General features: G+C 46.0%; 1 protein-coding gene across 3 annotated transcripts in view; it reads left to right on the top strand.

Moving 5' to 3' along the window:
• The window catches only part of LOC112236317 (A disintegrin and metalloproteinase with thrombospondin motifs 3), a gene marked incomplete at its 5' end in the record, with an annotated part of 60,158 nt that overhangs the window by 12,756 nt on the left and 24,902 nt on the right, over positions 1–22,500 (top strand). For all 3 annotated transcript variants that reach the window (XM_042313598.1, XM_042313597.1, XM_042313599.1), the window contains 5 exon segments: positions 3,099–3,232; positions 5,258–5,381; positions 9,335–9,415; positions 18,268–18,434; positions 21,975–22,140. In XM_042313598.1, coding sequence (XP_042169532.1) covers positions 3,099–3,232; positions 5,258–5,381; positions 9,335–9,415; positions 18,268–18,434; positions 21,975–22,140 — 672 coding nt within the window.

Raw genomic sequence — 22,500 nt, 5'->3', positions numbered from 1 at the left:
ATCAAACCCTATTCCCTAGACTCCCTGGGATTAGGGTGCCATTTTGGATATTGCCACATTGTAAAGTATTGGCCTGATTGATTAAGCCCTGCCGTTCTAAAAGGTATAATGTCCACTAGGGGTCGCTATTAGCAATAAAAGGATTCTAATACACATGAACCATAATAGCACAGTTTCCATACAATAATAATGATTTCTATATTAATTATATATCTTACATAAGCAATAATAAATCAACCAAATACGTTTTTATACATTTACAATACAAAACAATATGACTGCCACAAAGAGATGTGCAGAACGCAGAGAGCTGTTGCATGGTAGGAACAATAAGAACAATATGACTGTAACAATGAGATGTGCAGAACGCAGAGAGCTGTTGCATGGTAGGAACAATAAGAACAATATGACTGTAACAATGAGAGACATAGAAGATGGATGGGAGGGAGAGCCTCATATATATATATGCGAAAGTATATTTTCAAATTAGTGGATTCTGCTATTTCAGCCACACACAGGTGTACAAAATCGAGGACATAGCCATGTAATCTCCATAGACAAACACTGGCAGTAGAATGGCCTTACTGAAGTGCTCAGTGACTTTCAAAGTGACACCGTCATAGGATGCCACCTTTCCGACAAGTCAGTTTGTGAAATTTCTGCCCTGCTACAGCTGCCCCGGTTAGCTACGAGTGCTGTTATTGTGAAGTGGAAATGCCTAGGAGCAACAACAGCTCAGCTGCGAAGTGGTAGGCCACACAAGCTCACAGAACGGGACCGGCGAATGCTGAAGCACGTAGCGCGTAAAATCATCTTTCCTCGGTTGCAACACTCACTACCGAGTTCCAAATTGCCTCAGGAAGCAACGTCAGCACAACACATTTTCATCGGGAGCTTCATGAAATGGGTTTCCATGGCCGTGCAGCTGCACACAAGCCTAAGATCACCATGCGCAATGCCAAGTGTCGGCTGGAGTGGTGTAAAGCTCGCCGCCATTGGACTCTGGAGCAGTAGAAACGGATTCTCTGGAGTGATGAATCACGCTTCACTATCTGGCAGTCCGACGGAAGAATCTGGGTTTGGCGAATGCCAGGAGAATGCTACCTGCCTGAATGCATAGTGCCAACTGTAAAGTTTGGTGGAGGAGGAATAATAGTCTGGGGCTGTTTTCATGGTTCGAGCTAGGCCCCTTAGGTCCAGTTAAGGGAAATCTTAATGCTACAGCATACAATGACATTCTAGACTATTCTATGCTTCCAACTTTGTGGCAACAGTTTGGGGAAGGCCCTTTCCTGTTTCAGCATGACAATGCCCCCATGCACAAAGCGAGGTCCATACAGAAAGGGTTTGTCGAGATCGGTGTGGTAGAACTTGACTGGCCTGCACAACGACCTCAACCCCATTGAACACTTTTGAGATGAATCGGAATGCTGACTGCGATCCCAACATCAGTGCCCGACCTCACTAATGCTCTTGTGGCTAAATGGAAGCAAGTCCCCGCAGCAATGTTCCAACAATCTAGTGAATAAGCCTTCCCAGAAGAGTGGAGGATGTTATAGCAGGAAAGGAGGGACCAACTCCATATTAATGTCCTTTGTTTTAGAATGAGATGTTTGACGAGCAGGTGTCCACATTCTTTTGGTCACGTAGAGTGTGTGACTCAGTGTTCCTCATTAATGTCTAAAGTCAGACTACTGCTGGTGAGACACTGACAGAAGTCGACAAGAGTATCTGGACATTACATAGAACTTCTTGACAGAACAATAACACATGTGTGGTGTCAATAACATACAGGAACATCAACATCACACACAGCAGTCTAACCATTTCAGACGCCCACATGTGAACTGAGCATAGGATCTCTATCCTCTCTGGCCTTGTGTTCCTAAAGGTCAACGAAAGCAGAAGAGATACAATGCAAACTTTCTCTTGTCATTTATTTAGTTTATCTTCCCTCAGTCTGGACTAAAGTATGTGTTCATTTTGTTTTCCTTCTCTAGGGAGTTTTACTAGCCACAGTGCTTCTGCCTCCGCCTTGCTTTCTCTCTGGTATCTTAGACTGGGTATCCTCTAGGGAGTTTTACTAGCCACAGTGCCTCTGCGTTGCTTTCTCTCTGGTATCTTAGACTGGGTATCCTCTAGGGAGTTTTACTAGCCACAGTGCTTCTGCCTCTGCCTTGCTTTCTCTCTGGTATCTTAGTTTTACTAGGGAGTTTTACTAGCCACAGTGCTTCTGCCTCTGCCTTGCTTTCTCTCTGGTATCTTAGACTGGGTATCCTCTAGGGAGTTTTACTAGCCACAGTGCTTCTGCCTCTGCCTTGCTTTCTCTCTGGTATCTTAGACTGGGTATCCTCTAGGGAGTTTTACTAGCCACAGTGCCTCTGCGTTGCTTTCTCTCTGGTATCTTAGACTGGGTATCCTCTAGAGAGTTTTACTAGCCACAGTGCCTCTGCGTTGCTTTCTCTCTGGTATCTTAGACTGGGTATCCTCTAGGGAGTTTTACTAGACACAGTGCTTCTGCCTCTGCCTTGCTTTCTCTCTGGTATCTTAGACTGGGTATCCTCTAGGGAGTTTTACTAGCCACAGTGCTTCTGCCTCTGCCTTGCTTTCTCTCTGGTATCTTAGACTGGGTATCCTCTAGGGAGTTTTACTAGACACAGTGCTTCTGCCTCTGCCTTGCTTTCTCTCTGGTATCTTAGACTGGGTATCCTCTAGGGAGTTTTACTAGCCACAGTGCCTCTGCGTTGCTTTCTCTCTGGTATCTTAGACTGGGTATCCTCTAGGGAGTTTTACTAGACACAGTGCTTCTGCGTTACTTTCTCTCTGGTATCTTAGACTGGGTATCCTCTAGGGAGTTTTACTAGACACAGTGCTTCTGCCTTGCTTTCTCTCTGGTATCTTAGACTGGGTATCCTCTAGGGAGTTTTACTAGACACAGTGCTTCTGCCTCTGCGTTGCTTTCTCTCTGGTATCTTAGACTGGGTATCCTCTAGGGAGTTTTACTAGCCACATTCTGAAAAGCACTTTGTGACAACTGCTGATGTAAAAAGGGCTTTATAAAATACATTTGATTGATTGATTGATCTTCACCCGTGTAGAGGCTCACAAGTGTGAGTTGAGCTGTCAGTCCAAAGAGACCGGTGAGGTGGTGGTCATGAACCAGGTGATGCATGATGGGACGCGGTGCAGCTACACAGACCCTTTCAGTGTCTGCACCCGGGGGGAATGTCTGGTATGTACAGTATAGCTATCTCTCTATCTATACCTCTCTCTATCTATACCTCTATCTATCTATACCTCTCTCTATCGATTCCTCTCTATCTATACCTAACTATCTATACCTCTCTATCTATACCTCTCTATCTATACCTCTCTCTATACCTCTATCTATATCTCTCTATCTACACCTCACTATCTATACCTCTCTATCTATACCTCTCTATCTATACCTCTCTATCTATACCTCTATCTATCTATACCTCTCTATCTACATCTCACTATCTATACCTCTCTATCTATACCTCTCTATCTATACCTCTCTATCTATACCTCTATCTATACCTCTCTATCTATACCTCTCTATCTATACCTCTATCTATACCTCTATCTATACCTCTCTATCTATACCTCTATCTATACCTCTATCTATACCTCTCTCTATCTATACCTCTCTCTATCTATACCTCTCTATCTATACCTCTCTCTATCTATACCCCTCTATCTATACCTCTCTATTGGTACCTCTCTATCTATACCTCTATCTATACCTCTATCTATACCTCTATCTATACCTCTCTATCTACATCTCACTATCTATACCTCTATCTATACCTCTCTATCTATACCTCTCTATCTATACCTCTATCTTTACCTCTATCTATACCTCTCTATCTATACCTCTCTATCTGTACCTCTCTATCTGTACCTCTATCTACACCTCTCTATCTGTACCTCTATCTATACCTCACTATCTATATCTCTCTATCTATACCTCTCTCTATCTATACCTCTCTATCTATACCTCTCTATCTATACCTCTCTATCTATACCTCACTATCTATACCTCTCTATATGTACCTCTCTCTATATGTACCTCTCTCTATATGTACCTCTCTCTATCTATACCTCTCTATCTGTACCTCTCTCTATCTATACCTCTCTATATCTACAGGGGCTTCAGTGCCTCTCTCTCTGTTTCTCTCTCTCTCTCTCTGTTTCTCTCTCTCTCTGTCTATCTGTTTCTCTCTCTGTGTCTCTCTCTCTCTGTTTCTCTCTCTCTCCCCCTCTGTCTTTCCATGAAGTCTACTTAATGTTTTGATTGGAGGTTAGATACCATAACAGATGTTGGCATTTTCCAGACCAGACCAAAACGTTTGTAGATTGAGGGTCCAGATTCAACATATGTTATGTCTCCTTTACCAATCTGTGTCTTGGATAGATTGGTATCGCTTCTATAGCAGAAGTCTGGAGAGTAGTGTTCCACTGCAAGTCAGACGGCCTAGAAGGAGCCTCCGCCAGCCTAGACTGAGCCTCCCCCAGCCTAGAAGGAGCCTCCTCCAGCCTAGACTGAGCCTCCCCCAGCCTAGAAGGAGCCTCCCCCAGCCTAGACTGAGCCTCCCCCAGCCTAGACTGAGCCTCCCCCAGCCTAGACTGAGCCTCCCCCAGCCTAGAAGGAGCCTCCCCCAGCCTAGAAGGAGCCTCCCCAGCCTAGACTGAGCCTCCCCCAGCCTAGACTGAGCCTCCCCCAGCCTAGAAGGAGCCTCCCCCAGCCTAGAAGGAGCCTCCCCCAGCCTAGAAGGAGCCTCCCCAGCCTAGAAGAAGCCTCCCCCAGCCTAGACTGAGCCTCCCCAGCCTAGACTGAGCCTCCCCCAGCCTAGAAGGAGCCTCCCCAGCCTAGACTGAGCCTCCCCAGCCTAGATTGAGCCTCCCCTAGCCTAGACTGAGCCTCCCCCAGCCTAGACTGAGCCTCCTCCAGCCTAGATTGAGCCTCCCCAGCCTAGAAGGAGCCTCCCCCAGCCTAGAAGGAGCCTCCCCCAGCCTAGACTGAGCCTCCCCAGCCTAGACTGAGCCTCCCCCAGCCTAGAAGGAGCCTCCCCCAGCCTAGACTGAGCCTCCCCCAGCCTAATCTCAGTCAGTGTAAAAGTCAGACAGCCTAGAAGGAGCCTCCCCAGCCTAATCTCAGTCAGTGTAAAAATCAGACAGCCTAAAGGGGGCCTCCCCTTGGTTGATTGACTGACTGTGCCCTTCTCTCTCCCAGCATGTGGGCTGCGACAAAGAGGTTGGCTCGTACAAACAAGAAGACAAGTGTGGAGTCTGTGGTGGGGACAACTCCCACTGTCGCACTGTCAAACTGACCCTCACCAAGATACCAAAGAAAACAGGTAAGATTGGGCCATCACCAGGGTGAAACCACACTTCAGAACATTATGTGTTATTTCATTTATCAATCAATACTTGATATTACAGCTTGAAAGCCCTAAAATCCTCTCTGACATTCTTAGGCAGAACCCTTTTTGAGTTCCATGTAGAACCCTTTCCACACAGGGTTCTACATGGAATCCAAAAATAGTTCTACCTGGAACTCAAAAAGGGTTCTACCTGGAACCATAAAGGTTTCTCCTATGGGGACAGCTGAAGAACCCTTTTGAGTTCCATGTAGAACCCTTTTCACACAGGGTTCTACGTGGAATACAAAAATAGTTCTACCTGGAACCATAAAGGTTTCTCCTATGGGGACAGCTGAAGAACCCTTTTGAGTTCCATGTAGAACCCTTTCCACACAGGGTTCTACGTGGAATACAAAAATAGTTCTACCTGGAACCATAAAGGTTTCTCCTATGGGGACAGCTGAAGAACCCTTCTGGAAGCCTTGGTTCTAAGAGTGTAATGTGCGTGGCACTGTGTTTTGAATTCCCAGTTGGTGACTCTTGACTCTTGATAAGAGTCGCCAGCAGGTGAATTCACGACACACTAGTTACCCTGTGTTCACCCAGCTACAGCCCTTGACATGTAGACAGACTAAACACAAAACACTGCTATCACCAGTTCACACACAACAGTATAATTAGACACGTTTCTCCTCTGTTAGAGTCACTAGTAGGCCTGGGGTTGTCTGTATCATGGCTCTCAGAGTAGGATAACAATGAATAAGGTTACATGGACAGGGGGGGGGACCTGATCCTAGATCAGCACTGCTACTCTGACAACCTATGATAGACATCATCCCTGGTCTGTTGTTATTCTGTGGCTCATTGGATTAATTCCCTTACCAACCCGTTGTCTTGTTGTGTTGTCCTATAGACATGCTGAAGATGTTTCATATTGTCTTGTTGTCCTATAGACATGCTGAAGATGTTTCATATTGTCTTGTTGTCCTATAGACATGCTGAAGATGTTTCATATTGTCTTGTTGTCCTATAGACATGCTGAAGATGTTTCATATTGTCTTGTTGTCCTATAGACATGCTGAAGATGTTTCATATTGTCTTGTTGTGTTGTCCTGTAGACATGGTGAAGATGTTTCATATTGTCTTGTTGTCCTGTAGACATGCTGAAGATGTTTCATATTGTCTTGTTGTGTTGTCCTATAGACAAGCTGAAGATGTTTCATATTGTCTTGTTGTGTTGTCCTATAGACATGCTGAAGATGTTTCATATTGTCTTGTTGTCCTGTAGACATTCTGAAGATGTTTCATATTGTCTTGTTGTCCGATAGACCTGCTGAAGATGTTTCATATTGTCTTGTTGTCCTATAGACATGCTGAAGATGTTTAATATTGTCTTGTTGTGTTGTCCTATAGACATGCTGAAGATGTTTCATATTGTCTTGTTGTCCTGTAGACCTGCTGAAGATGTTTCATATTGTCTTGTTGTCCTATAGACCTGCTGAAGATGTTTCATATTGTCTTGTTGTGTTGTCCTATAGACATGCTGAAGATGTTTCATATTGTCTTGTTGTGTTGTCCTATAGACATGCTGAAGATGTTTCATATTGTCTTGTTGTGTTGTCCTATAGACATGCTGAAGATGTTTCATATTGTCTTGTTGTGTTGTCCTATAGACATGCTGAAGATGTTTCATATTGTCTTGTTGTGTTGTCCTATAGGCATGCTGAAGATGTTTCATATTGTCTTGTTGTGTTGTCCTATAGACATGCTGAAGATGTTTCATATTGTCTTGTTGTGTTGTCCTATAGACATGCTGAAGATGTTTCATATTGTCTTGTTGTCCTATAGGCATGCTGAAGATGTTTCATATTGTCTTGTTGTGTTGTCCTATAGACATGCTGAAGATGTTTCATATTGTCTTGTTGTGTTGTCCTATAGACATGCTGAAGATGTTTCATATTGTCTTGTTGTGTTGTCCTATAGACATGCTGAAGATGTTTCATATTGTCTTGTTGTCCTATAGGCATGCTGAAGATGTTTCATATTGTCTTGTTGTGTTGTCCTATAGACATGCTGAAGATGTTTCATATTGTCTTGTTGTGTTGTCCTATAGGCATGCTGAAGATGTTTCATATTGTCTTGTTGTGTTGTCCTATAGACATGCTGAAGATGTTTCATATTGTCTTGTTGTGTTGTCCTATAGGCATGCTGAAGATGTTTCATATTGTCTTGTTGTGTTGTCCTATAGGCATGCTGAAGATGTTTCATATTGTCTTGTTGTGTTGTCCTATAGACATGCTGAAGATGTTTCATATTGTCTTGTTGTGTTGTCCTATAGACATGCTGAAGATGTTTCATATTGTCTTGTTGTCCTGTAGACCTGCTGAAGATGTTTCATATTGTCTTGTTGTCCTGTAGACCTGCTGAAGATGTTTCATATTGTCTTGTTGTGTTGTCCTATAGACATGCTGAAGATGTTTCATATTGTCTTGTTGTGTTGTCCTATAGACATGCTGAAGATGTTTCATATTGTCTTGTTGTGTTGTCCTATAGACATGCTGAAGATGTTTCATATTGTCTTGTTGTGTTGTCCTATAGACATGCTGAAGATGTTTCATATTGTCTTGTTGTGTTGTCCTATAGGCATGCTGTGTTGTCCTATAGGCATGCTGAAGATGTTTCATATTGTCTTGTTGTGTTGTCCTATAGGCATGCTGAAGATGTTTCATATTGTCTTGTTGTGTTGTCCTATAGGCATGCTGAAGATGTTTCATATTGTCTTGTTGTGTTGTCCTATAGACATGCTGAAGATGTTTCATATTGTCTTGTTGTGTTGTCCTATAGACATGCTGAAGATGTTTCATATTGTCTTGTTGTCCTATAGACATGCTGAAGATGTTTCATATTGTCTTGTTGTGTTGTCCTATAGACATGCTGAAGATGTTTCATATTGTCTTGTTGTGTTGTCCTATAGACATGCTGAAGATGTTTCATATTGTCTTGTTGTGTTGTCCTATAGACATGCTGAAGATGTTTCATATTGTCTTGTTGTGTTGTCCTATAGGCATGCTGAAGATGTTTCATATTGTCTTGTTGTCCTATAGACATGCTGAAGATGTTTCATATTGTCTTGTTGTGTTGTCATGCTGAAGATGTTTCTATAGGCATGCTGAAGATGTTTCTATAGGCATGCTGAAGATGTTTCATATTGTCTTGTTGTGTTGTCCTATAGGCATGCTGAAGATGTTTCATATTGTCTTGTTGTGTTGTCCTATAGACATGCTGAAGATGTTTCATATTGTCTTGTTGTGTTGTCCTGTAGACCTGCTGAAGATGTTTCATATTGTCTTGTTGTGTTGTCCTATAGGCATGCTGAAGATGTTTCATATTGTCTTGTTGTCCTATAGACATGCTGAAGATGTTTCATATTGTCTTGTTGTGTTGTCCTATAGACATGCTGAAGATGTTTCATATTGTCTTGTTGTGTTGTCCTATAGACATGCTGAAGATGTTTCATATTGTCTTGTTGTGTTGTCCTGTAGACATGCTGAAGATGTTTCATATTGTCTTGTTGTGTTGTCCTATAGACATGCTGAAGATGTTTCATATTGTCTTGTTGTGTTGTCCTGTAGACATGCTGAAGATGTTTCATATTGTCTTGTTGTGTTGTCCTATAGACATGCTGAAGATGTTTCATATTGTCTTGTTGTGTTGTCCTGTAGACATGCTGAAGATGTTTCATATTGTCTTGTTGTGTTGTCCTATAGACATGCTGAAGATGTTTCATATTGTCTTGTTGTGTTGTCCTGTAGACATGCTGAAGATGTTTCATATTGTCTTGTTGTGTTGTCCTATAGGCATGCTGAAGATGTTTCATATTGTCTTGTTGTGTTGTCCTGTAGACATGCTGAAGATGTTTCATATTGTCTTGTTGTGTTGTCCTATAGGCATGCTGAAGATGTTTGATATTCCAATCGGTGCCCGACACATCGTTATAGAGGAGAATGAGACTTCCTCCCACATAATTGGTAAGTGTGTCTCGTTACAGCAGGATAAAACACCTTTGGGATGAATTGGAATGACGACTGTGAGCCAGACCTAATCACCCAAAATCAGTGCCCCCGACCTCACTAATGCTCTTGTGGCTGAATGGAAGCAAGTCCCCACAGCGATGTTCCAACATCTAGTGGAAAGCCTTCCCAAAAGAGTGGAGGCTGTTATAGCAGCAAAAGGGACGACCAACTCCATACTAATGACCATGATTTAGGAATGAGATATTCAACAAGCTTTTGGCCAAGTAGTGTACATTTACAGTAGGGACATCCGCAGAGCATGACTACAGAACTCACACACACACACACACACACGCAACCCCACCCACACACATTTCCTGTATGATCGTCAGCAGTGCATGACTGCAGATCTTTTGACTGTCACCAATTAGCCCTGTAGAGTTTTAGCCTGTTAGTAATGCTCGCCAGCTCGGACCAGACATCAGATATTTTCATTTTTTAAATGCTAATCATGTCTAGCAGGGCCCGCAGTGTCTGGTGAGTGTGTGTCTCTGTGTGTCTCTGTGTGTCTCTGTGTGTGTGTGTGTGTGTGTGTGTGTGTGTGTGTGTGTGTGTGTGTGTGTGTGTGTGTAATATAGAGACAGAGCATAAACAGGAGAGTGGGTGGGCAGCAGATGAAGAGGGGCAGTAGACATGGTACCGTGGTGTTGGACAGATACAGTGTGGTCTCTGCCTCATTACTGTCACGTCCTGACCTTAGTTATCTTTGTTTTCTTTATTATTTTGGTTAGGTCAGGGTGTGACGAGGGTGGTTTGCTGTGTTTTTGGCCCGTCTAGGGCTTTTGTATGTTTATGGGGTTGTTCACTAGTCTAGGTGTTTTGTATGTGTATTGGTTGCCTAGATTGGTTCTCAATTAGAGGCAGCTGTTTATCGTTGTCTCTGATTGGGAACCATATTTAGGCAGCCATATTCCTTGGGTAATTTGTGGGTGATTGTCTATGTGATGTTGCATGTTTGCACTCAGTGCTGATAGTGGTCCCAGTTGTTTAGTGGTCTTTCATCTTACATTAAAAGTATATATTCACATCACGCTGCGCTTTGGTCTCCTCACTACGACGACAGTGACAATTACTCTCAGCAAACTAATGGTAATGGCCAGCCTATTTATGCAGAACCTCTGCCTCATTACTCTCAATGCAAACTAATGGTAATGGCCAGCCTATTTATGCAGAACCTCTGCCTCATTACTCTCAATGCAAACTAATGGTAATGTGGAAAGCGTATTTATGCAGAACCTCTGCCTCATTACTCTCAATGCAAACTAATGGTAATGTGGAAAGCCTGTTTATGCAGAACCTATGCCTCATTACTCTCAATGCAAACTAATGGTAATGGCCAGCCTATTTATGCAGAACCTCTGCCTCATTACTCTCAATGCAAACTAATGGTAATGTGGAAAGCCTATTTATACAGAACCTCTGCCTCATTACTCTCAATGCAAACTAATGGTAATGTGGAAAGCCTATTTATACAGAACCTCTGCCTCATTACTCTCAATGCAAACTAATGGTAATGGCCAGCCTATTTATGCAGAACCTCTGCATCAATACTCTCAATGCAAACTAATGGTAATGGCCAGCCTATTTATACAGAACCTCTGCCTCATTACTCTCAATGCAAACTAATGGTAATGGCCAGCCTATTTATACAGAACCTCTGCCTCATTACTCTCAATGCAAACTAATGGTAATGGCCAGCCTATTTATACAGAACCTCTGCCTCATTACTCTCAATGCAAACTAATGGTAATGGCCAGCCTATTTATACAGAACCTCTGCCTCATTACTCTCAATGCAAACTAATGGTAATGGCCATCCTATTTATACAGAACCTCTGCATCAATACTCTCAATGCAAACTAATGGTAATGGCCAGCCTATTTATACAGAACCTCTGCCTCATTACTCTCAATGCAAACTAATGGTAATGTGGAAAGCCTATTTATGCAGAACCTCTGCCTCATTACTCTCAATGCAAACTAATGGTAATGGCCAGCCTATTTATACAGAACCTCTGCATCAATACTCTCAATGCAAACTAATGGTAATGGCCAGCCTATTTATACAGAACCTCTGCCTCATTACTCTCAATGCAAACTAATGGTAATGTGGAAAGCCTATTTATGCAGAACCTCTGCCTCATTACTCTCAATGCAAACTAATGGTAATGGCCAGCCTATTTATACAGAACCTCTGCCTCATTACTCTCAATGCAAACTAATGGTAATGGCCAGCCTATTTATACAGAACCTCTGCCTCATTACTCTCAATGCAAACTAATGGTAATGTGGAAAGCCTATTTATACAGAACCTCTGCCTCATTACTCTCAATGCAAACTAATGGTAATGGCCAGCCTATTTATACAGAACCTCTGCCTCATTACTCTCAATGCAAACTAATGGTAATGGCCAGCCTATTTATACAGAACCTCTGCCTCATTACTCTCAATGCAAACTAATGGTAATGTGGAAAGCCTATTAATGCAGAACATCCACCTCTGGATAGGAAATCAACTAGGATCCATATGAACAGGTGTCCAATCCAAATGTTCTTACACTAAACTTAACAAGTGTCTTTACCTTCGGTTTTGCTTTTCTACTTCTGGGTATACCAGGGTATATATATATCACAGACTGTCTGAGGAATGATGCTGGAAAAGGTCTTGAATACAAATTCCTCCTACGGTCCTTTGAATACACTTCAATGTTTCTTTGAATACACTTCAATGGTACATTAGTTTTGGTCAGTGTAAAGGTCAATTTGATCCATTTTGTTAGTCGACAGGTGATATTCTGACTTCATCAGATCCACACACTTTACTCACATTGACATCAATTTTGGTCTGGTTTGTTTTGGTCTGGTTTGTTTTGGTCTGGTTTGTTTTGGTCTGGTTTGTTTTGGTTTGGTTTTTGTTTTGTTTTGGTCTGGTTTGTTTTGTTTTGGTCTGGTTTGTTTTGTTTTGGTCTGGTTTGTTTTGGTCTGGTTTGTTTTGGTTTGGTTTGTTTTGGTCTGGTTTGTTTTGGTTTGGTTTGTTTTGTTTTGTTTTGTTTTGGTCTGGTTTGTTTTGTTTTGGTCTGGTTTGTTTTGTTTTGGTCTGGTTTGTTTTGTTTTGGTCTGTTTTTTTTGTTGGTCTGTTTTGTTGTTGTTTTGGTCTAGTCTGGTGGTTTGGTCTGGTTTGGTCCGGTCCGGTCTAGTCTGGTGGTTTGGTCTGGTTTGGTCGGTTTGGTCTGTTGGTTTGGTCCGGTTTGGTCTGGTCTGTTGGTTTGGTCTGGTTTGGTTTGGTCCGGTTTGGTCTGGTCTGGTTTGGTTTGTTCTGGTGGTTTGGTCTGGTCTGGTTTGCTCTGGTTTGGTCTGGTTTGGTTTGGTCTGGTGGTTTGGTCTGGTTTACTCTGGTTTGCCCTGGTTTGGTTTGGTCTGGTCTGGTGGTTTGGTCTGCTCTGGTTTGGTCTGGTTTGGTCTGGTCTGGTGGTTTGATCTGGTTTGGTTTGGTGGTTTGGTCTGGTCTTTTGGTTTGGTCTGGTCTGGTGGTTTGGTTTGGTCTGGTCTGGTGGTCTGGTTTGGTCTGGTTTGGTCTGGTCTGGTCTGGTGGTTTGGTTTGGTCTGGTTTGGTCTGGTCTGGTGGTTTGATCTGGTTTGGTCTGGTCTGGTGGTTTGATCTGGTTTGGTCTGGTCTGGTGGTTTGATCTGGTTTGGTCTGGTCTGGTGGTTTGATCTGGTTTGGTCTGGTCTGTTGGTTTGATCTGGTTTGGTCTGGTCTGTTGGTTTGGTCTGGTCTGGTGGTTTGGTCTGGTTTGGTTTGGTCTGGTTTGGTGGTTTGGTCTGGTGGTTTGGTCTGGTTTGGTCTGGTTTGGTTTGGTCTGGTGGTTTGGTTTGGTCTGGTTTGGTCTGTTCTGGTGGTTTGGTCTGGTTTGGTCTGGTTTGGTTTGGTCTGGTCTGGTGGTTTGGTCTGGTCTGGTGGTTCTGGGTTTGGTCTGATCTGGTGGTTTGGTCTGGTCTGGTCTGGTGGTTTGGTCTGGTTTGGTTTGGTCTGGTCTGGTGGTTTGGTCTGGTTTGGTTTGGTCTGGTCTGGTGGTTTGGTCTGGTCTGGTGGTTTGGTCTGGTTTGATCTGGTTTGGTCTGGTCTGTTGGTTTGGTCTGGTCTGGTTTGATCTGGTTTGGTCTGGTCTGTTGGTTTGGTCTGGTCTGTTGGTTTGGTCTGGTTTGGTCTGGTTTGGTTTGGTCTGGTCTGATGGTTTGGTCTGGTTTGTTCTGGTGGTCTGGTCTGTTTGGTCTGGTTTGGTCTGGTTTGGTCTGATGGTTTGGTCTGGTTTGGTCTGGTCTGTTTGGTCTGGTTTGGTCTGGTCTGGTTTGGTCTGGTCTGGTGGTTTGATCTGGTTTGGTCTGGTTTGGTCTGGTTTGGTCTGGTCTGTTGGTTTGGTCTGGTCTGTTGGTTTGGTCTGGTCTGGTGGTTTGGTCTGGTTTGGTCTGGTCTGGTGGTTTGGTCTGGTCTGGTCTGGTCTGTTTGGTTTGGTCTGGTGGTGTGGTTTGGTTTGGTCTCGTGGTCTGGTCTGGTGGTGTGGTTTGGTTTGGTCTCGTGGTCTGGTCTGGTGGTGTGGTTTGGTTTGGTCTGGTGGTGGGTTTGGTCTGGTGGTCTGGTGGTGTGGTTTGGTCTGGTCTCGGGTCTGGTCTGGTGGTTTGGTTTGGTTTGGTCTGGTGGTCTGGTGGTCTGGTGGTTTGGTCTGGTCTGGTCTGGTCTGGTGGTTTGGTCTGGTCTGGTGGTTGGTCTGGTCTGGTCTGGTGGTTTGGTCTGGTCTGGTGGTCTGGTCTGGTGGTCTGGTCTGGTGGTTTGGTCTGGTGGTTTGGTCTGGTGGTTTGGTCTGGTCTGGTGGTTTGGTCTGGTGGTCTGGTCTGGTTTGCTCTGCTTCACTTGTTTTCTACTCCATATTATACGTTGGTGTGGGTTGTTATGTTGTTTCTGGGGCCACTCATGGTGGGTGTCTTTTAGGTCCCAGTTTCTTGTTGTTAGTCAACATTCAGTGGACACCCCCATGAGTTTCTCGGAGAACTCATGTCAAACCCCCACCTGTTTAATTCCACTTGTCTGTGGCTAATTTGTTTTGTGTCTTAATGGAAACCTAACTTGTGTGTGGGACTCCCCTGGTATTCAATAGCTCTGTGTGGGACTCCCTTGGTATTCAATAGCTCTGTGTGGGACTCCCCTGGTATTCAATAGTTCTGTGTGGGACTCCCCTGGTATTCAATAGCTCTGTGTCAGACTCCCCTGGTATACAATAGCTCTGTGTGGGACTCCCCTGGTATACAATAGCTCTGTGTGGGACTCCCCTGGTATACAATAGCTCTGTGTGGGACTCCCCTGGTATACAAAAGCTCTGTGTGTGTGTGAGCGGCCCAGCGTGAGTCAGTATCACCGTGGCTACCAGCCAAATCCTTCTCTCTCACTGTCTGTCTCTAAGATCTATTATCTAAACAGGGATACGATGGTGACGAGGCTTTAGCATTAAAGTCACAATCTGTCATTCGAATTTCAATGATATTTACCGTACATATAGATCTCTATTTGAAATGAACACTGAACAACGGTAGCTATCGCAGACCTTTTGCGCAGCCCTGACGCAATGTCATATAACGGCTGCCAACTTCTATCGTTGCTCTGCTCTCTCAGTAAGAATTCGAATGTCATTACTGTTATAGAAAAGTTAAGAGTTTCCTGAAATTGAATGCAATGGCATGTAGCCTAGTTGTGTTTCCAATGGAAGACGATTGTCATGGAATTCTAGTTGAATACACACACACACACACACACACACACACACACACACACACACACACACACACACACACACACACACACACACACACACACACACACACACACACACACACACACACACACACACACACACACACACACACACACACATTATTATTATTTTCAATGACGGCCTAGGAACAGTGGGTTAACTGCCTGTTCAGGGGCAGAACGACAGATTTGTACCTTGTCAGCTCGGGGGTTTGAACTTGCAACCTTCCAGTTACTAGTCCAACGCTCTAACCACTAGGCTACCCTGCCGCCCCTACACTCTAACCACTAGGCTACCCTGCCACCCCTACACTCTAACCACTAGGCTACCCTGCCACCCCTACACTCTAACCACTAGGCTACCCTGCAGTCCCTACACTCTAACCACTAGGCTACCCTGCCGCCCCTACACTCTAACCACTAGGCTACCCTGCCGCCCCTACACTCTAACCACTAGGCTACCCTGCCGCCCCTACACTCTAACCACTAGGCTACCCTGCAGTCCCTACACTCTAACCACTAGGCTACCCTGCCGCCCCTACACTCTAACCACTAGGCTACCCTGCCGCCCCTACACTCTAACCACTAGGCTACCCTGCCGCCCCTACACTCTAACCACTAGGCTACCCTGCCGTCCTTACACTCTAACCACTAGGCTACCCTGCCGCCCCTACACTCTAACCACTAGGCTACCCTGCCGTCCCTACACTCTAACCACTAGGCTACCCTGCCGCCCCTACACTCTAACCACTAGGCTACCCTGCCGTCCCTACACTCTAACCACTAGGCTACCCTGCCGTCCCTACACTCTAACCACTAGGCTACCCTGCCGCCCCTACACTCTAACCACTAGGCTACCCTGCCGCCCCTACACTCTAACCACTAGGCTACCCTGCCGCCCCTACACTCTAACCACTAGGCTACCCAGCCGCCCCTACACTCTAACCACTAGGCTACCCTGCCGCCCCTACACTCTAACCACTAGGCTACCCTGCCGTCCCCTACTCTAACCACTAGGCTACCCTGCCGCCCCTACACTCTAACCACTAGGCTACCCTGCCGCCCCTACACTCTAACCACTAGGCTACCCTGCCGCCCCTACACTCTAACCACTAGGCTACCCTGCCGCCCCTACACTCTAACCACTAGGCTACCCAGCCGCCCCTACACTCTAACCACTAGGCTACCCTGCCGCCCCTACACTCTAACCACTAGGCTACCCTGCCGCCCCTACACTCTAACCACTAGGCTCCCCTGCCGTCCCTACACTCTAACCACTAGGCTACCCTGCCGCCCCTACACTCTAACCACTAGGCTACCCTGCCGCCCCTACACTCTAACCACTAGGCTACCCTGCCGTCCCTACACTCTAACCACTAGGCTACCCTGCCGCCCCTACACTCTAACCACTAGGCTACCCTGCCGCCCTACACTCTAACCACTAGGCTACCCTGCCGCCCCTACACTCTAACCACTAGGCTACCCTGCCGTTCCCTACACTCTAACCACTAGGCTACCCTGCCGCCCTACACTCTAACCACTAGGCTACCCTGCCGTTCCTACACTCTAACCACTAGGCTACCCTGCCGCCCTACACTCTAACCACTAGACTACCCTGCCGTTCCTACACTCTAACCACTAGGCTACCCAGCCGTCCCTACACTCTAACCACTAGGCTACCCTGCCGCCCTCTACACTCTAACCACTAGACTACCCAGCCGTCCCTACACTCTAACCACTAGGCTACCCAGCCGTCCCCTACACTCTAACCACTAGGCTACCCAGCCGTCCCTACACTCTAACCACTAGGCTACCCTGCCGCCCCTACACTCTAACCACTAGACTACCCAGCCGTCCCTACACTCTAACCACTAGGCTACCCTGCCGCCCTACACTCTAACCACTAGGCTACCCTGCCGTTCCTATACTCTAACCACTAGGCTACCCTGCCGTCCCTACACTCTAACCACTAGGCTACCCTGCCGTTCCTACACTCTAACCACTAGGCTACCCTGCCGTCCCTACACTCTAACCACTAGGCTACCCTGCCGTTCCTATACTCTAACCACTAGGCTACCCTGCCATTCCTACACTCTAACCACTAGGCTACCCTGCCGTTCCTACACTCTAACCACTAGGCTACCCTGCCGCCTCTACACTCTAACCACTAGACTACCCTGCCGTTCCTACACTCTAACCACTAGGCTACCCAGCCGTCCCTACACTCTAACCACTAGGCTACCCTGCTGCCTCTACACTCTAACCACTAGACTACCCTGCCGTTCCCTACACTCTAACCACTAGGCTACCCAGCCGTCCCTACACTCTAACCACTAGGCTACCCTGCCGCCTCTACACTCTAACCACTAGACTACCCAGCCGTCCCTACACTCTAACCACTAGGCTACCCAGCCGTCCCTACACTCTAACCACTAGGCTACCCAGCCGTCCCTACACTCTAACCACTAGGCTACCCTGCCGCCTCTACACTCTAACCACTAGACTACCCAGCCGTCCCTACACTCTAACCACTAGGCTACCCTGCCGCCCTACACTCTAACCACTAGACTACCCTGCCGCCTCTACACTCTAACCACTAGGCTACCCTGCCGCCTCTACACTCTAACCACTAGACTACCCAGCCGTCCCTACACTCTAACCACTAGGCTACCCTGCCGCCCCTACACTCTAACCACTAGACTACCCTGCCGCCTCTACACTCTAACCACTAGGCTACCCTGCCGCTCTACACTCTAACCACTAGGCTACCCTGCCGCTCCTACACTCTAACCACTAGGCTACCCTGCCGTCCCTACACTCTAACCACTAGGCTACCCTGCCGCCCCTACACTCTAACCACTAGGCTACCCTGCCGCCCCACATACACGGGTTGGAACAGTTGGTCACCCCCCCTCTGTATAGCCTGTTTCTGCTGTGCTGGTCCTGTCAGACTATCCAATGGATGAAAACACATTGTGAATCAGACGTTTCTCTTTGTGTTTCACAGCTGTTAAGAATCAAGTCACAGGCAGCTTCATATTGAACGCAAAAAGTGGAGATGCCAAGTCCAGAACCTTCATCGAGAGCGGTTTGGAGTGGGAGTACGTCTTCGGAAGCGGCGAGAAAGAAACCCTGAAAACAATCGGCCCCCTTCACGAGGGTATCGTTGTTCTGGTAAGAAGACTAAACTGATGGATCTAGTAAGACGCACACTCAGACACACATACACAGGCACACTCAGACACACATACACAGACACACACACATACACACACACCCAGACACGTGCACACACACACACACACACACACGTGCACACACCCAGACACGTGCACACACACACGTGCACACACCCAGACACGTGCACGCACACACACATACACACCCAGACACGTGCACACACACACACACATACACACCCAGACACGTGCACGCACACACACACACACACACACACCAGACACACATACACACACACACACACAGACACGTGCACACACACACACACACACAGACACGTGCACACACACACATACACACGCAGACACATGCACACACCAGACACGTGCACACACACACACACAGCACACATACACACACACACACAGACACATACACACACCAGACACGTGCACACACACACACACACACACACACACGCACACACACACCCAGACACATGCACACACACACACACACACACACACACACACACGTACACACCCAGACACGTGCACACACCCACACACACACACACACATACAGGCTGAATTTTTAAACATTGACAAGTGACAGTTGGGGTGCAGGTGTGCATCGCCTCAATTCTCATTTTACCCAAAACAGGCCGACCCAAATGATCACTATCCGACACAGCAGCATGTGGTCAGAAGATACAGGACTCCGTTCCCAATGGTTCACGTTGAGGTTCAACTACACACTCCAGTCAGTCCCCTAGAAAGACAGTGGAGTACCTTCACTGTGATTTTAATCATCTTTGATTGTCCACTAGTGGTAATTAGTGGTTTTCTAGATCGTTTTTTTTTTTAACGATTAGTAAAACAAAATATTGTGGTTTTCGATTTCGGTTTCGATAACATTAAATGTATTATGATATAGTGACCTTTTTTGTGTGACTTTTTAATGGTAATTACAAAGCCAAAAATAGTGAAAATGTAATTGCCAAAGCATTGAAAATATTCCATTGTCTCTGTCAGGTCCACATTGGGTAGACATCATTAGAAAAATAGGAAATTACTATGAAATAATACAATATTCAGTTGTGTATATTTACTTAGTTTTTAATTTAATGACTTTAATATTTTTCATTCCTTAAACTCATCATCTCATCTCTGGCAGTAGCAGTCAGCCGTCATCCTATCTAGCTAGGCTAGCCTGCCTAAATATGCTGCAGAGTTGTCTGTAGTCATCCTGTTTAGCTAGGCTAGCCTGCCTAAATATACTGCAGAGCTGTCTGTAGTCACCCTACCTAGCTAGGCTAGCCTGCCTAAATATACTGCAGAGCTGTCTGTAGTCACCCTACCTAGCTAGGCTAGCCTGCCTAAATATACTGCAGAGCTGTCTGTAGTCACCCTATCTAGCTAGGCTAGCCTGCCTAAATATACTGCAGAGCTGTCTGTAGTCACCCTGCCTAGCTAGGCTAACCTGCCTAAATATACTGCAGAGTTGTCTGTAGTCATCCTGTTTAGCTAGGCTAGCCTGCCTAAGTAAGCTGCAGAGCTGTCTGTAGAAATGATTTGACTAGTTCTTCAAAGTAGTTCAGGTAAACTTTCACCAACTGTCTGTCCCTCTTGTTGTGTACATTCCTCTCTCATGTGGTCTGTGTGTATCTAACCAAACGTAGCAGGAGTAAAAGTGTATGTATCTCTGCCTAAACTGGGGGGAAAACTGCCGCAGGGGACTATGGTCCTTGTAGTTAATTACCACTTTTATGTGCTGAACTAGGTTGAATATTTGCTTAATGAAAAACTACATCTCCCTTCAGCCCATCATCCCACTTAGTTCTTGAGATGATTTCTCTTGTGAATGATTTGATTTCCCTCTAGAGGAAATGTGCATTGGTTTCACAAATAACGGAACAAAATGGAATTCAAGTAATTGAACTGACGTGGGTCAATTAGTTGTTTAATAATCGAAAAAAATTGAAATGTTGGTTAATTGCTCAGCACTATTGTCCAGTGTGTGTGTGTGTGTGTGTGTGTGTGTGTGTGTGTGTGTGATTTTGGTTTTACTATCTTTGTGGGGACCAGAAGTCCTTACAAGGATAGTAAAACGAGGACAATTCGGACAAGTAGGGACATTTCACCTGTCCCCACAAGGAAAAAAGCTATTTTAGGCTTCGGATCTTAGGCTTAGGTTTGGGGTTAGGATTTGGGGTTAGTGTTAAGGTCAGACTTAGGTTAAGGGTTAGGTTTAGGGATTAGGGAAAATAGGACTTTGAATGGGAATCAATTGTTTATCTTTCTCTCACTCTCTTTCTCTCTGTCTTTCTCTCATTCTCTTTCTCGCTGTCTCTCTCTCTCTCTCTCTGTCATCGTGTCCTCTTTCTCCCTGTCTCTCTCTCTCTGTCATCGTGTCCTCTTTCTACCTGTCTCTCTCTCTCTGTCATCGTGTCCTCTTTCTCCCTGTCTCTCTCTCTCTGTCATCGTGTCCTCTTTCTCCCTGTCTCTCTCTCTCTCTCTGTCATCGTGTCCTCTTTCTCCCTGTCTCTCTCTCTCTCTCTGTCATCGTGTCCTCTCTTTCTCCTCTCCTCTCTCTCTCTCTCTCTGTCATCGTGTCCTCTTTCTCCCTGTCTCTCTCTCTCTCTGTCATCGTGTCCTCTTTCTCCCTGTCTCTCTCTCTCTCTCTCATCGTGTCCTCTTGTCTCCCTGTCTCTCTCTGTCTCTCTCTCTCTCTCTGTCATCGTGTCCTCTCTCTCTCTCTGTCATCGTGTCCTCTTTCTCCCTGTCTCTCTCTCTCTCTCTGTCATCGTGTCTCTCTCTCTCTCTCTCTGTCATCGTGTCCTCTTTCTCCCTGTCTCTCTCTCTCTCTCTCTGTCATCGTGTCCTCTTTCTCCCTGTCTCTCTTTCTCTCTCTCTCTCTCTGTCATCGTGTCCTCTTTCTCCCTGTCTCTCTCTCTCTCTCTGTCATCGTGTCCTCTTTCTCCCTGTCTCTCTCTCTCTCTCTCTCTCTGTCATCGTGTCCTCTTTCTCCCTGTCTCTCTCTCTCTCTCTCTCTGTCATCGTGTCCTCTTTCTCCCTGTCTCTCTCTCTGTCATCGTGTCCTCTTTCTCCCTGTCTCTCTCTCTCTCTCTGTCATCGTGTCCTCTTTCTCCCTGTCTCTCTCTCTCTCTCTGTCATCGTGTCCTCTTTCTCCCTGTCTCTCTCTCTCTCTCATCGTGTCCTCTTTCTCCCTGTCTCTCTCTCTCTCTGTCATCGTGTCCTCTTTCTCCCTGTCTCTCTCTCTCTCTCTGTCATCGTGTCCTCTTTCTCCCTGTCTCTCTCTCTCTCTCTGTCATCGTGTCCTCTTTCTCCCTGTCTCTCTCTCTCTCTCTGTCATCGTGTCCTCTTTCTCCCTGTCTCTCTCTCTCTCTCTCTCATCGTGTCATCGTGTCCTCTTTCTCCCTGTCTCTCTCTCTCTCTCTGTCATCGTGTCCTCTTTCTCCCTGTCTCTCTCTCTCTCTGTCATCGTGTCCTCTTTCTCCCTGTCCTCTTCTAGGTCATTCCACAGGAGGAGGACACTAAGATCAGTCTGACATATAAGTACATTATCCATGAGGACCTGCTGCCGGTCATCACCAATAACAATGTTCTCCTGGCCGAGCTGGATACCTACGAGTGGGCCCTGAAGAGCTGGTCGCAGTGCTCTAAACCCTGTGGGGGAGGTGTGTGTATGGGGGGCCTGGTTGTGAAGCGGCTCTTTAGACCAGGTGGATTCTCTGTGTGTGTGTGTGGGGGGCTGGTTGTGGAGAGGCTCTTTAGACCAGATTAATTCAATCTCACCTGCTACAGAAAGGTCCCTGATGGTTGTTTCCATTTGTGCCTGGCCTGCCAAGTACCCCTGCTGTGGGTTGGTGCTATTGTCCCAACCTGGCAACCTGCTGTGGGTTGGTGCTATTGTCCCAACCTGGCAACCTGCTGTGGGTTCGTGCTATTGTCCCAACCTGGCAACCTGCTGTGGGTTCGTGCTATTGTCCCAACCTGGCAACCTGCTGTGGGTTGGTGCTATTGGCCCAACCTGGCAA

The sequence above is a fragment of the Oncorhynchus tshawytscha genome, unplaced genomic scaffold (genome assembly GCF_018296145.1).
Source record: "Oncorhynchus tshawytscha isolate Ot180627B unplaced genomic scaffold, Otsh_v2.0 Un_contig_8562_pilon_pilon, whole genome shotgun sequence".
NCBI lineage: Eukaryota > Metazoa > Chordata > Actinopteri > Salmoniformes > Salmonidae > Oncorhynchus > Oncorhynchus tshawytscha.
Note: the sequence above shows the minus strand (reverse complement) of the source record. Positions and strands in the feature narration are given on the sequence as shown.